Consider the following 13,896-nt stretch of genomic DNA (forward strand, 5'->3'; position numbering starts at 1 on the left):
GATCATATAGAGCTGTTAATATATGCTGTATAATTAAGATTAATGGCAGTTGTGTGGTTAAATGCCTCTTGCATAACCTGAGAACAAAACTGAAAGTGCAAAGTTTATAACCAACCGGAAGCACCACAGATGCTGAGCAACTGCCCATCTTGGCAACTAGCAGCAACATGTCAGAGATGCTTCAGGAGTTGTTCTGACCCACAATGGTGACCTTGGAGCCCCATGACAAGAAATGAGTCTCCAGCAACCCTCCTCCTGGTCCTGTGACAGAGGTCATGGGCTTTTATGAGCTAGATGGTGAGAGCTGAGTGGGGAGGATGCTGGTCCATGCTGCCCTTCTGTACTCCACAGTTCCTGGTGCTTTCTAGAGTATATTGTGAGGCCAGCTCCTGTGGAATCAGCACTGTGCAGAGTCAAACCTTCAGTACTGAGATCCAAAGCCTGTGGAGCCTTTTGGGCTCAATACAACTCTGACATTTGGATACTTGCATCCACTAAAATTCCTAAAATTCCTTATTTCTCTCTAAGAGCAGCTTTAGTGGTTAAACCCAAATGGTTATGGGATACTTTGTGTGCCCTAAATCCTCAATTATTGTTTTCAAGGAGGTATTGCTCCATCTCAGTGTCCCATGGATAACATTCTCTTTAATCAGAAAAGTAGTGTATATCCCTCTCTCCAGGGGTGCAATTTATTGCCTCAACTGAAAGGCAATGAAAATCATTAAACCTTAAATCTCAGCCCTGACACTGAACACTTGACTACCTCAACCTTTTGCTCTCTGACCCATACTGCCCTAAAACCAACCATTCCAGCCCTCTATGCAACCATTGTGTGTGTTTGCTGCATGATGCTTGTTTTATTTTTGCAGGTGTAAATTTGAGGGCAGAAAAAAGGGCAAAATAGAGATGCAAACAGAACTGTGAAGTGATATATATGCTTGGTGACGAAAACTTGGAATAAAACTGGATATTAACTGTAAGAAACGTGAAGCCCTAATTTCTCCCCAGCTCCCCAAATAAAAGGAGAGTGGAAATAAATGCTTTAGAGTAGAATATTTTCAGTGAATTAGAGTGAGTGTTTTCATTTTATCTTCCTAATAATGATTTAAGATGACTTTTACATGAATTTAAGCACTATAAAGAAATGAAAGCCCAGGAGGAAGATGGTTCTGAGGAATATTTCCATGAAAAAATATTGAGAATTACTTTAAAAACATTTAAGTGACTTATAGCCTGGATCTTCTGAACTTAAACTCGTAAGAGAAAATATTTTTAAGATGTCCTGGGGGTGCAATTATGCCTTAAAGCTGGAGCAGTCCTAACCATTCCCCTCCCTTTTTGTTCTGGCTCTGGTCCAAGGCCCTTCCTCTGTGCCCTGCTTTAGCTTTCAACCTATCAGTGCTTGTGCAGGGACAGTTCAAACAGTATAACCAGAAAAATTAGCAATATCTCCCTTTCAGGTTAGTAAGTTGAATCAGCTTAGCAAAGGATCCAGCCACCCCCAGAACACGTATGAGGGCAGGGTGAGGTGACAGCTGCAGCAGCTTTTCAATGTGGCCCCCTGAAATGCATATTTTTACCCAAGGAGTATAGAAACCAAACTTTCCGTTTCAAAAATTACTTCAGAAACTAATCACAGATTGTTGGGTTTTTTTAATTATTTGTTTAATTTTTTCCCCCCAAGCATTTGGCTCTTTAAAGTTCATCCTTTGGAGAATGTGACTCCATAGAATTATATAATTGATTCATTTTTTATTAGCCTTCCCTTGGCTGTTTTACAAGGATTTTGCAACGTCCCAATGCACTCCTGGTCACCCTCTTGCTGTGCCTGACACCATATCCTGGCCACAGCTGTTTCCTGGGGATGAGCCTGGGGATGAGCCTGGGGATGCAGCAGAGGAAGCAGTCCCAGTGCCTGGCAGAGGCCGTGAGGATGCTCCAGGCAAGGCTCTGGGCACTTCCTCATGGAAAAGTGACCAAGGTTTCCCGTCTGGCCCCAGCTCCCACCTGAATGCTGTCCCTTTTTCCTGTACCCCAAAAACAACACCCCACTTCTTCCCTCAGGGGTATTGGTTGGTTCACTGGGTGGGAAACTGCTCTGGCACTTGTTCTGAAGGAACTCTCTCACTCTCATCTCCCGCCAAGAACTGTCGTTCTTTGCCATAATAACTTTTTATAAGAAAAACTCCTCAATTTAGTATAGTTTCCGAAACTTCGTTTCATTGTTTCTTTCTCCGTGGAAAGGTGACCACATAGAGTGTATAAAGGTCACTTATATTTTCATCTCCGTGTTGATGATACATCTTACGTTTTGGACTCACACAACTTACCTTGTTTGTACATGGGAGAGCAGCCGAGACAAAGCTCCCGCATACTCCTGACACGACCACCCCTCTCCTCGGGACGGCCCCGGAATGTCCGCTCCGCCTTCGCCGTAGCTCCGACCCGGAAAACGTTCGGAGGCCACGCCGGGAAAATGGCGGCGCCCAGGCGGTGAGGGAGAGCGGCGCAGCAGCCGCTGCCATGAGCGCCGCCCGCCGCTGCTGCCCGCCCCGGGCGCTCGCAGGTACCGCGGAGCCGTAGGGCGAGAGGGCCGGTGTGCGGGCAGGGTCAGGGCGGCCCCGGGCTGCTCCGTGGAGCGGTCCGCGGCGCCTGCACGGCCATGCGTGTGCGGGGCGTTCCCGTGTGCCGCACTGCGCTGTGTGTCCTCCACGCGTGTTTGACTTTGGTGCTGTCCTATGGCAGCTGCTTCCTCTCAGCTCTGCTTTCGCAGGATAGTCTTGTATATATAGTGTTTATAGTCGTGGGGCAATACTGGATCCATCACCAAGGCTGCCTGAGCTCAAGCAGCGTTTGAACGAAGTTTTCAAGGTCAGGGTGGGTTTGTTGGGGTGTCCTGTGAAGGGCCAGGGATTGAATTCGCTCGTCTTTGTGGGTCTCTTCCAGCTCAGGATATTCTGTGTCTTGTTGGAGCTCAGGAATTTGGAAGAAACACCCAGAATTGTTGGGGCATGCCTACAGTTCAGTTTTGTGCCCCTAGGGATAAGAAAGAAAAGGGGTTGAATGTCTCCAGGGAGGGAAACGTAGCTAGGGAAGTGTCTGGAGCACCAAAAGCAACTGAGGGAGCTGGGAGGCCTCAGCCTGAAAAAAAAGAGGCTCAGGGGAACTTCCATTCTCCACAATTCCCTAACACGAGGGTGCAGCCAGGTGGGGGTCAGGCTCTACTCCCAGAGAACAAGAAACAGGATAAGAGGAAGCCGGCACAAGTTGTGCCAGCGATTTTAGGCAAAGTGGTGGTCAGGCACTGGCACAAGCCGCCCAGGGCAGTGATGGAGTCAACCATCCTTTTAAGGGTTCAAAAAAGAAAGTGGATGTAGCACTAGGGCATGGTTCTGTGGTGGACATGGCAGTGCTGGGTTAATACTCAGACTTGATCTTAAAGGTATTTTCCATCTTTAATGATTACATGATTCTACAGCGTCAGGTCTTTCACCTGGAGCAGCAAACGTTTTCCCTCACCTGACCCTGGTTCCCATTTGTTGGGGTGTCTTGTGTCACAGCTGACAACAGGCACTGTAGTCTTAATTAGAAGCAAACTCCATGGCAGAGAAGAAACTGGAATCTACTGTTACTTTTAATCTTGTTTTCCTTTAAGCAGGATTATTTGTTTGGCGTCTGAGGAACACTGGCGTACCGCAGGTACCATGCCGATTTGTGCACCTTTACCGTGTGGCCAACAACAGGTTGATTACCTTTCAGTATTTCAACTTTCTCAAACGAATGGTAAGTCAAGGAGTGAACTCTGTGTTTCTCGTTCATCCCATGTGATAAGTCAAAAGACTAGTTGATGAAAGTAGTGTTTCTCTTATCAGCCAAACTCTAAGCGTCTCCATTTTTCACTAAATCAGAGTTGAAGCACTTGGTATCCTAAAATATCTGAGGCTGGAGGAAACGTTTCGTAGCAAGGACGGTGCCTTGTGTGGCAAAGTCTTCTCTGCTTGACAGGAGGCTTCTGTGTCCTTGTAATAGGGCACTCATCTCCTGTTGAGAAACATGACATAAAATTATTTTTAAATCATTATTTATAAAAATGCTAGTAAAGTCACATCTGTCTAGCAGTCATACAAGTGGTCGATGCAACGCACTTGCCGAGGTGGTATGTTCTGAGTTACTCAGTTTATTTAAGTTAGAATTCCTGAGCTCATTAAGTTAATGGGTTACATTTACAGTGTACTGTTAGTTTTAGGTATTGAAAAGAGCTGTAATTATCATTCAAACCCTTGAAATTGCATCTTTTTCTTTGACCACTTGTATCATATGGAAGTGGGTGATAGTAATTTTTTTTTTATTGTGCTGCTGATTTGAACTGTATTCACATTGCTCATTCAGAATTGCAAACAATTCTTTCTCATTGTAATTATCGGTTGAAATTTCTGTCTTTCTAATTACTGGCTGAAAATTCTGTCTGTCTATGCTTCTGGTGCTTGAACTGTATAGAATATTTTGGGGAAGAAAATATGAAGGAGAATCTAAATGGTCTTTTTCTTATTCTGTGTTTATTCCATGAGCTCTAAAAGAGAGCAAACAACTTTCCTGATTTGTTGTTCAATACGTGTTCCTTTGAAATTTGTTGTCTAATTAATTTTAAAAAAGACTAATGTGGGAGATGATTTTATATCATAGGTGGTAGATTTTATTTTTCCCATATTTTTATTTTTTTCATAAATGTACACAAGTTTATTACTTGTATTTGGAAACTGAAGTTGTATGGACATTTATATATTTCTCTGTTTAAAGGTGAATTTTGTTTGCTCAAAGGTTGGACTCAATCTTGGAGTTCATTCCAACCTTTATTATTCTGTAGAATTGATTAGTTGTAAGTCAAGTTGTATTATCTGGTGGTTTTGAATATGAACAAAGAGTTTGCTGTTGTAGCTGTGGAGGAGGAAGTAAACTTATTCAAATACAGTTCTCAAAGCTTACGTAAACATTATTGATTCAGCTATGAGTTGGAAAGCTGCTTTTGTAATATCTAAGCCAACTTCAGAAGCCTTTCTGTGTGTGAAATAAGTGTCTGAAATTCAGACTAACTCATGACTTAGTTGTGTCATGGAAGTAATTCTCCTAACAAGAATAAAATAGCAATAATATTGTTGGTGTTAATAAAGTAAAATGGACAGAGATATCTTTATCCATTTGTTATAATGCTTCTCATTGTATTTAGTATGTAACACAGTGCAACAAAGACCTCAGCCAACGAGCCAAACCCAAATCGGATTCAGTTGTGTCTCCTTTTCATGAGCTTCAGCAACTGGATCAGGAAAAAAAGGTTGTACACAAAATTAGCCCAGTTTCACCTGAGACATCAAGCAGAAATGAGTTGAGAGAAATGAAATCAGCTGCAGAAACTGAAGACTCAGTCATACCAGTGGGAGCTGAATCCAAAGAAGACAGACAGTGGAAAGAAATGAGGCTACGGCTGGATGATTTGCCAGGAGTTTTGGCACGCTTGTCCAAAATCAAGCTTACAGGTATTACTGGTCATTTTTCCTCATTTCTCTGCATTCTGCTTCATAGCAAAATTCTTTGGGATCTTATTGGTATGGTTTAGGTTTGCATGTGATAATTCCCAGTTTACTGATGCTAAATTGCATCAGTTTCATCAAGTATGTGCTAAGAAATTGTTTTATGGAAGCATTTAACAGTTTCCCATTAAATTTGTTTAAAACAATGAGAGGAGCTTGCATCTTGTTGTCAGCTAGTTTCTGGGAGATAAGGAAGCGTTAGTAGACAGACTGCAGTGAAATTGGATAAGGAAGTGAATTTATAAATAATGTGTTCAGTATTTGAAGTTGTCTTGCTCAAGTTTACCAGTGTTCTGTCTTATTTACATGCCTTTCACTGTAGTACTGCTGGTTGTGAAACGAGCACTAGAAGTCCCAACATAAGATAATCCAAATAGTTTCCAATATTAGAAAGGAAAATGTTTGAGTATGACAAATTGAATTTTATGAAAGAAGATCTGATTTACTTTTTAATCAATGATAGTATTGTCTCTTCAAACCAGCAATTTGTTAAGCAATTGCCTTGCAGCCTTAAGAAGATTTTGTCTTGTTCAAGTAGTAATACTTAATGACTATAAGTTTCTCCTTTGCCTATAGGAACAACTATAAAATACCCCTTTGCCAATAGGTAGTGCTATGTATACTTCTATTTCTAAGGAAGCTCTAATGATTTGACTAAAGCCTCACATCTTGTCTATGATATAAAGTCCAATAACAAAGTGTAGAGTCCTTGCCTGGGTGTCTTCAGGTAATCTCCTGATAACAAGAGTGTTCTTTGTCATAAAAAAATGTTGTAATGGATGTCCTGAATTCAGTTTACTTTCAAAAACTTTTTGTTTTGCAATATGTAAGTTTTCACTGTCTGTTTTTCTGTGGAAAAATCTTGCTGACCAAGTAGAGTGTATAATGGTAATTTACATTTAATCTCAGTGTTGATGATACCTCTTGTGTTTTCGATTTGGCACAACTGGTCTTGTTTGCACATCCAAATTCTCTTCCTCATTGTTTTTAGAAAGCCTGAGAGCATTTATTTTTTGCTGGTAAAGAGTTTGATGAGATGAAAACATGTATTTTGATATTTGCTATGTCACTAACGTACGAGACTTGGAAATTTCAAACTCAGGTTATATGTATAAAGCTCTCACTAGCACATTGAATTATCAGGATTATTTGCAGCACCTTTATGGTACATACAGCCTCAATTATTGCCTCATCTTTCTTTCTGCATTATACAGGTTTGTCTTTTTCTCACCCATGCTGTTCAGTTTTAGTAATACTTTACTTCTCTTGGGCTTACCATGGGTGACTTGGAAGTGCTGTGTGAACAATTAGCTCTTCTGGCATATTTTCACTCAGGTGATTTTATTGAAGTGTCTGTTACATGAAATTGAAGCTGTGCTAGCTGTTGAAGTAGAACTAAATAAAAATTTTCACTAGATCCAGAAATAAAAACTTATAATGCTATGATTAATGGACCAGAGAGAGAAAAAATTGACTATTGTTGAAAGCACTCAAAATATTTTTTTCATGTTTGCTGATGGGTAAGCTCAGTGCTCATACCGCATCTCAGTGTTACTAGTACTCCTCGAAGTGAGATTTTCAACAACTTCAGCAAGATGTGCGAGTGTCATTTCCAAGAGAAAACAATTTAATGTGGTACTTTTTTATGTGGCCTCAGAGTTGCTGCAAAACTCTTCAACAGTTCCTGGTAGCCTCTTTTAACTAGACAAGCACCATTCTGGATTTAAAATAATGTATAGAAGGCAAAGGTTAAGGAATTTCATTCCCTTCAGGACTGTTTTTTTTATATGAGAGTGCCTTTTCAGGTATGAGCTTGACTGCGAATTTCTGAACAGCTATACAATTTTTAATCCAGCTTGCAAGCCTGTTGGGAAAGGGAAAGGTTGATTTTAGTTAATCTGTGTCTCTACTGTGCTGGAAGAGTTCTTGATCCTGGTAAGTGTGGTAAACTGTACTTATTGAGAAGGTACAGAGAGGTACAGAAAAAAACTTAACCTCTTTTGTTATTGTGATCTTTATGGTTTGGTGGCAGTTTTTTTTGGAAGTGGAAAGTGTAAAGAGTAAGTTGGATGAAGAAGACTTCGTAGGAGGGGAGTTCTGTTTGTTGGTCTTTATTGGTCATGGGATAGTGTAGGAGATAAGCAGGAATAATACTGTGTGTAGCATGTGGAGGAAGGAAAATCTTTTCCAGCTTGTGTAATCATTTAGACAAAATATATATTCTGTAAAGACTATGGTGTTGTAGTTCTTTGATTTTATTTTTTTAAAGAAGAATAAATTCTCTGAGGTCAGGTTTTAAGTTGCAAATGTCATATAACTCAGTTCCTTTTGCCAGTGAAGTGCTGATAGATCTCATATCCTGTGTGTTTTTTTTGGCAGACACTTTATTTATACCTTTTGGAGTATGAAATAACAAAAAACCAATCTCTGCATGATGCCGAAATGGGACTTCCTTATGCTCTGTTCTTTTCCTGCTGCTGCTGGAAGGAGATTTTTTTGTTTGTAGTATGAACTGTACTTCACCTTGGAAAGGAAATATGTTTTGATATTTGCATACCCTCCTGCTTCATGTAAACTGCAGATTTTGTGACTCTGCCATTAGAAGCTCTGCCTTAAAAACAGGAATATATTTTTATATTCCTTATTTATCTTTAGCCATAGAAAACAGTTAGGGAACTTTTAATTAAATGTCACATAATCTACCTTTTTGGGTGCAATTTCCATCAATTGCCATCTCTGTGGTGTTTTATGTTGGCTGTTCTCTGAACAGCTGTGTCGTACCATCCAGGCACTTGGAAAGTTAATGCATCTGTCTGCGAGGTTTTCAAAATTATAAATGCATTGTTTTCAACTTGATCCTAAAGTTGATGTGTAACTGAAAATGGGAGAGAGACAAGGGGAAGGTATGGGAACAGGAGGAAATTCTAGCAATTTATAATGCACACGCACACATGGAATTTCAGGTTTTCTCATCTTCCTAAATTTAACTTCAGGTTTAGATTTAAGTAATGTTTCCTCCAAGGATTACCGATGAAAACTCAGATGAACTATATGTAAAACCACAGGAAAATCAAAGTTAAGTTTTTAGTTTGGGCAAACTGATGAAAGCATGACATGAAAAATGCTGAGTATTCCCTTAGGTTACGCTTTTACGGTTTGTGAACATGTCCTTGTTGTTGCTCCTGTAGCATGTTGGTCTTTTCTGTGCGGACAAGCAGCGAAATTGGAACAGGCTGTCCCATCCCTGGAAGTGATCAAGGCCAGTTTTGATGGGGCTTGGGGCAACCTGGGATAGTGGAAGGTGTCCCTGCCCATGGCAGGGGGTTGGAAGTAGATGCTCTTCAAGGTCCCTTGCAGACCAAACCATTCAGTGATTCTATGATTCTGTGATGTACAGTACCCTGTGTCTTTAAGAAAAGACTGAACATGGCACTCGGTGCTCTAGTCTGATTGACTGATCAGTCAAAGGCTGGACTTGATGATCGTGGAGATCTTTTCCAACCTCCTCGAGTCCATGATTTCATAGCACCTGTCTGAGAAATGGATCAACATGGGTGGACAAATACGCTAATTTCTGAGCATTTTCAGTTTTGAAGACTAAACTAGAATTTTGTCTTGTTACAAGAAAATAATTCTGTTGTGTGTACTAGGTAAGAGATGGAATATATCGGATGTATTGCTTCTGTATGGATTTGTGTCTGTGGAATAGTGTTCCACTAGCACAAACATGATGAACCTGAAATCAGAGACCTGAGGTGATTGAGAACGTCCTGCTTCATCTCTTCTCTGTTGTATATCGGTGACATGAAGATGATGAAGATCCAGTTTTGCATAATGACTCTTGACTCTTACCAAACTGCAGTAATGGCTAGATAAGGGGCCTGTGTCATGTTTGTAGGCTAAAAGTCTGGTAACAGCTGCTATAGTAAAAAAGTGCATTTGCTTTAGTGGAGTTCCCATATGTTCCCAGTTGATTCTGAAATAATAGCATTTTTTCTTTAAATCATAACTTCAATATATCCAGGAACTTTGACAAAGATTTATTGCTTGTTATTCTGGTTGTTGCTATTCTACATTTATTAACAGTTCTAAATATATTTCATATACTTGTCAAAGTAGTTCTTCTTTTGTGATTATTAAACCAGTAACTATTATCCCATCAAAGAAACTAAAGCTGAGTAGTGGTCGCTTTCTGGCATTTGGTTTTCTATGCTACAAGAAAAATGAATGAAATAAAAATAAACTATTATTACAGTTCATTTTTAGCAAAGTATTTTAAAGTTGTTTGATGGTAAGAAGAGGTTATCTTCTCTGTTTGTAATACTGCACTTGAATTTTGCATGATTTGATGCAAACTTGTTTGAAATCATTGTCTCAAATTTAAGTTTGCTTCATGAGCTTGGCCTTTATTAGTGTGCAGGATCTGTATCAAAACTTTTATGTGCTTGAACAAACCTGGGTTTAAAAAGGACATGTTGGTCAAGTGGATCGCACTAAATACTGCTGCTGCAGTTGGCTTTCCAGAAAACAAAGTGTGAAAACTCAGGAAGGAATATTTCTTCAGCTTTTGGAAAACTACTTTCCTTTAAGGTCTATGTAAACATTTGCAGTAAAGTGGTGAAATTGTTTCTTCAGAAAAAAGTACAAATGGATTTCCTTTTCTCCTTTCTTATCTACTGATATATCACCACTACAGGAGTAGAAGGGTCTTCTAGAGCAGGATTTATTTGCTTTGACTTTCTGTGCTTTTATTTTGGCTTGGCTACTTTTTAATTGTAGGTAAACAAAATATGGCATAGTGATTCACATGCTCTAAATACAAAGGATTTATAAAGGCAGAACACATTGTGATGAAGTGGAAAAGGAATGTAAAGAACACACTAAACTTTTGGACTTTATTTTTATGCCAGAAACATTATAGTTCGCTCTTTGTCACCAATCCATTAGTATTTTCATCTACATTGACATGGGAGACAAATGTCCCCTGTTAATTCTTGTTAAAGCTAAAAATGTTTAAAAGACTGAAAATAAGGCATTTGCTGAGATCATAAGTTTAAATCTTGGCTTCTTTTTGAAGACCGTGTATAATGCCAGCTCCCATGAAAAAGTCTTAAAAGGATCAGTTCCATCTGTTATGCAATAAGATGAAGTTAATTTGGGCCCTAATGCACTAAACTAACGGGGATTAAAAAACAGAGTCAATGACCTCATTCCCTTGATGTGATCTCAGTTAAATATACTTTTCTCCATGAGGGAAGTTGAAGAGTAAATGATTGCTTCCACAGTTAAAGAAAATAAACTTCCCAATCCAAAGGGAGCATTTTCCTATTTACTGCTAATGCGTTGTATTGGAATATCTGGGTAATGAGGGAAGCAGGGGATGCCTGGTGTGCAGACCCTGCCCAAACAAGAAAAAATGCCTGCTTTAATGGGTATGGGAGAGGATGTACTGCAGCCTTTTTAAATGAGATCCTGATAAGTCATACTGAAATGACTGGCTAAAATTAATCTGGAGAAATCAATGGGGACTTTAATTAGTGCTGTAACTGTACAGTGTTACAATTTCTTTGGGTTGGGGTAGTGGTAATGTTACAATGACTGTTTGCCAATCCATTCCACCTTGCTTCTCCAGTAAATGAGTTGGTGTTTTCCCATAATAAATTGGTGTAAAGTGCTCTCTAAGATAAGTTTTAATTAAATTCTTGTCTAGAAGTGAGTGCATGATTTATTACGAAAAAAAAAAAAAAAAAAAAAGACTGTAATCTCTCTTGGAAATGCAAGTGCCACTGTTCACTGTCATTTTCAGTGCATTTTTAAACTCTCTCAGCTGTACCAATGCATTTCATGTTTTCTTGTGCATTCCTAAGAAGGATTCAAGAGTTTGGAAACTAACACGGTGTTGTATTTATATAATAAATAAGATCTAATCTTTCAGAATAATCAGTACCTTCATGTTCATTTATCTGGGGAGGCAGCAGAATCTGGCTCTTTCAGAGCTCCTCAGAAGGGTAAAGTTCTGTCACAGATTTGCTGTATTGTAGAAGTAGCCTGTGAATCTGTAAAAAGGCGAAATACTTAATACTTATTGTAATATGCATGTTATTATAATAATATTCAGCAATCAAAAGACTTTAATACTTAGAGAAAAGTTGTGATGAGCAGCAAGTTTTCACCATTGTGTTTTCAGGATTAAATCCTAAGGTTCTTCTGCAGGCACAGTTCTTGAAATGAGCACTTTGCATGTGCGTACTTACTGGCAGTTATCTGCCATGACATTTAGTTTTTCATCTCAAGCAGTGCTGCTTAGTAGATAATCCAGGTATCCTAGATCAGCAAAGATTATTTATTTGTCATTTAACTTCAGATGAAAAGGAGTCTTTGTAGGAATCAGGAAGATAAGAACATTTTGTTGCTTTGATTTAAGGTAGCTGCAGTATGAAACATGTAACTACATCAGAATATAATTTAATTTACTTCTGTTTAATAACTAATAATTTCCGTTTGTAAGGTTCAAGGTCATAAGCAAGATGTTCCATAAGTGTGCTGACTTTTATAGTATAAGAAATTTGTCATGCCAAACTATTTCTTGTCAAAAGTGAGGTTTTTGAGACCTACTGTTTGGCTAATTACAATATTAGGATTGAAACTTGAGTGATTTTTATTTTAAGAATGTGATTGTCAGTACTGTACTAAAGTTACAATTTTGCATGGCAAAACTGAAATGGATTTTTTATCAACCTACTCAAATTTTTGCAGCCATTAACTCTTGTTGGGTCTCTGTGATGATGTGATTGTGCTTTCAAAGCCCAAAGTGAGCATGTCAAGTAGAAGTAATGGGAACAGAGATTGTGCAGTGAAATTCCTGTGCCTCCATGCCCCAAGTCTGTCTTTGACTCTGCACTGCTTAAATTCCTGCTATAATTTGATATAAAGTAAATATCTCAGTGTGGGATTTTTTCTTAATGTTTTTCTTCTGTGTTAGACTTTGCGGTGATGTGTGTGTTACTGGAACAAATATTTGTCCTGTTAATGTTGGTGTGGGGCAGTTTGGTTCAGTAGCAAAACCCTAAAATAGGGAATACAGAGACATAAGTAGTATCCTCACATTGTCTGCTAATGTGCTGCTGCTTTTGGGTTTCTTATTTCATCTCTGGCAGTTCTCCTTCTCATTTTTGATTTCTTTATGTAGAGTGAGTGTATTAATTTTAATCAATTCCTGGAGACACCATGAACCATAAAAATGGCAAAAAGTTAATCTGCACAAGAATGCTTTCAGGATTTGAAAGCTGTAACTCTAGTGTTATGTACAAAGATGGCTTCTTGTTGATTCTTTGAACTGTATTCTCATGTATGTTGCAGCTCTGGTTGTCAGCACAACGTCTGCTGGCTTTGCCATGGCCCCGGTCCCTTTTGAGCTCACCTGTTTCCTGCTCGCCTCCCTTGGAACTGGCCTGGCATCCTGTGCTGCCAACTCCATCAATCAGGTCAGTCTGTCTCTTCATCTGTACAGCAAACTGGCTTCTGAAATGCTGCCAGGAGTGTGACTGGCTGGCCGGGAGTCCTGTGCCTTCAGCTGCTGCCAGAGTTCCGAGCTGCTAAAACTGACACTGCAAAAGTAATATATGCCTGAGAATTCAAGTGGAGTTGCTAGGCACAGTGTGTTTATACAGAACGGAGCTGATGAAGTTTTAAGCCTCCCAATAATAATGTTTATCTTGGTAATACCCAAGCATGGGTCCCTGGAAATGACAGGAAGAACTGGGATAATTGGAATGTAAGAGTAGCCAGTGGGGCTCCAGCCTTATGGGCTGGATTTTTTGGTTGTGTTGTTGTATGACCTTGTTGTATCTGTCTTAAGAGTGGCTCAGATCCACTTAATATGTCTGTATTGGGACTTCAGTGGGATTTTGTCTAGGCTGGGATCATGGTATCTCCTGCACCTCTGCAGAACATACTGAGAACCTCCATTGTATGGAGGTTGTTCCATGCCAGAGATGTTCCAGGTGCCTGAACTTGGGCTTCCCCCCATGTGTCAACATGCCTGTGGCACTTGATACTGATCTTGGCTCTCATGCACTCAGTTGTGAAGCACTGTGGCTCTTAGGCTCTCCTGGCCTCCCAAAGGAAAGCCTAACTAGAGAACAGGTAATAATACTTGTGGGTGCTGAATGGAGTTTCAAAGTGTAGTAGCCATGGTCACTTTCAGTTGTAAATGTGACCTGGTAAAAAGAAGGAGCAGCAGCAGTGCTCATTGACATTTGACAGCACTTCAAGGTTTCAGCAGTCACTTGTCAGTCCTGGGTCTCCAGTA

At 39.7% G+C, this 13,896-nt stretch overlaps 1 protein-coding gene across 2 annotated transcripts in view; it reads left to right on the forward strand.

Moving 5' to 3' along the window:
- The first annotated feature begins 2,467 nt into the window (after window positions 1–2,467).
- Window positions 2,468–13,896, forward strand: part of COX10 (cytochrome c oxidase assembly factor heme A:farnesyltransferase COX10) — a 116,450-nt gene continuing 105,021 nt past the window's right edge. The window contains exons 1-4 of one of the 2 annotated variants that reach the window (XM_066331846.1): window positions 2,468–2,566; window positions 3,656–3,783; window positions 5,225–5,531; window positions 12,945–13,069. In XM_066331846.1, coding sequence (XP_066187943.1) covers window positions 2,524–2,566; window positions 3,656–3,783; window positions 5,225–5,531; window positions 12,945–13,069 — 603 coding nt within the window. In that variant the 5' untranslated portion in view covers window positions 2,468–2,523. The remainder of the gene's footprint in view (window positions 2,567–3,655; window positions 3,784–5,224; window positions 5,532–12,944; window positions 13,070–13,896) is intronic. The other variant, XM_066331847.1, reaches the window with a different exon arrangement.

This window comes from Sylvia atricapilla, chromosome 18 (assembly GCF_009819655.1).
Source record: "Sylvia atricapilla isolate bSylAtr1 chromosome 18, bSylAtr1.pri, whole genome shotgun sequence".
NCBI lineage: Eukaryota > Metazoa > Chordata > Aves > Passeriformes > Sylviidae > Sylvia > Sylvia atricapilla.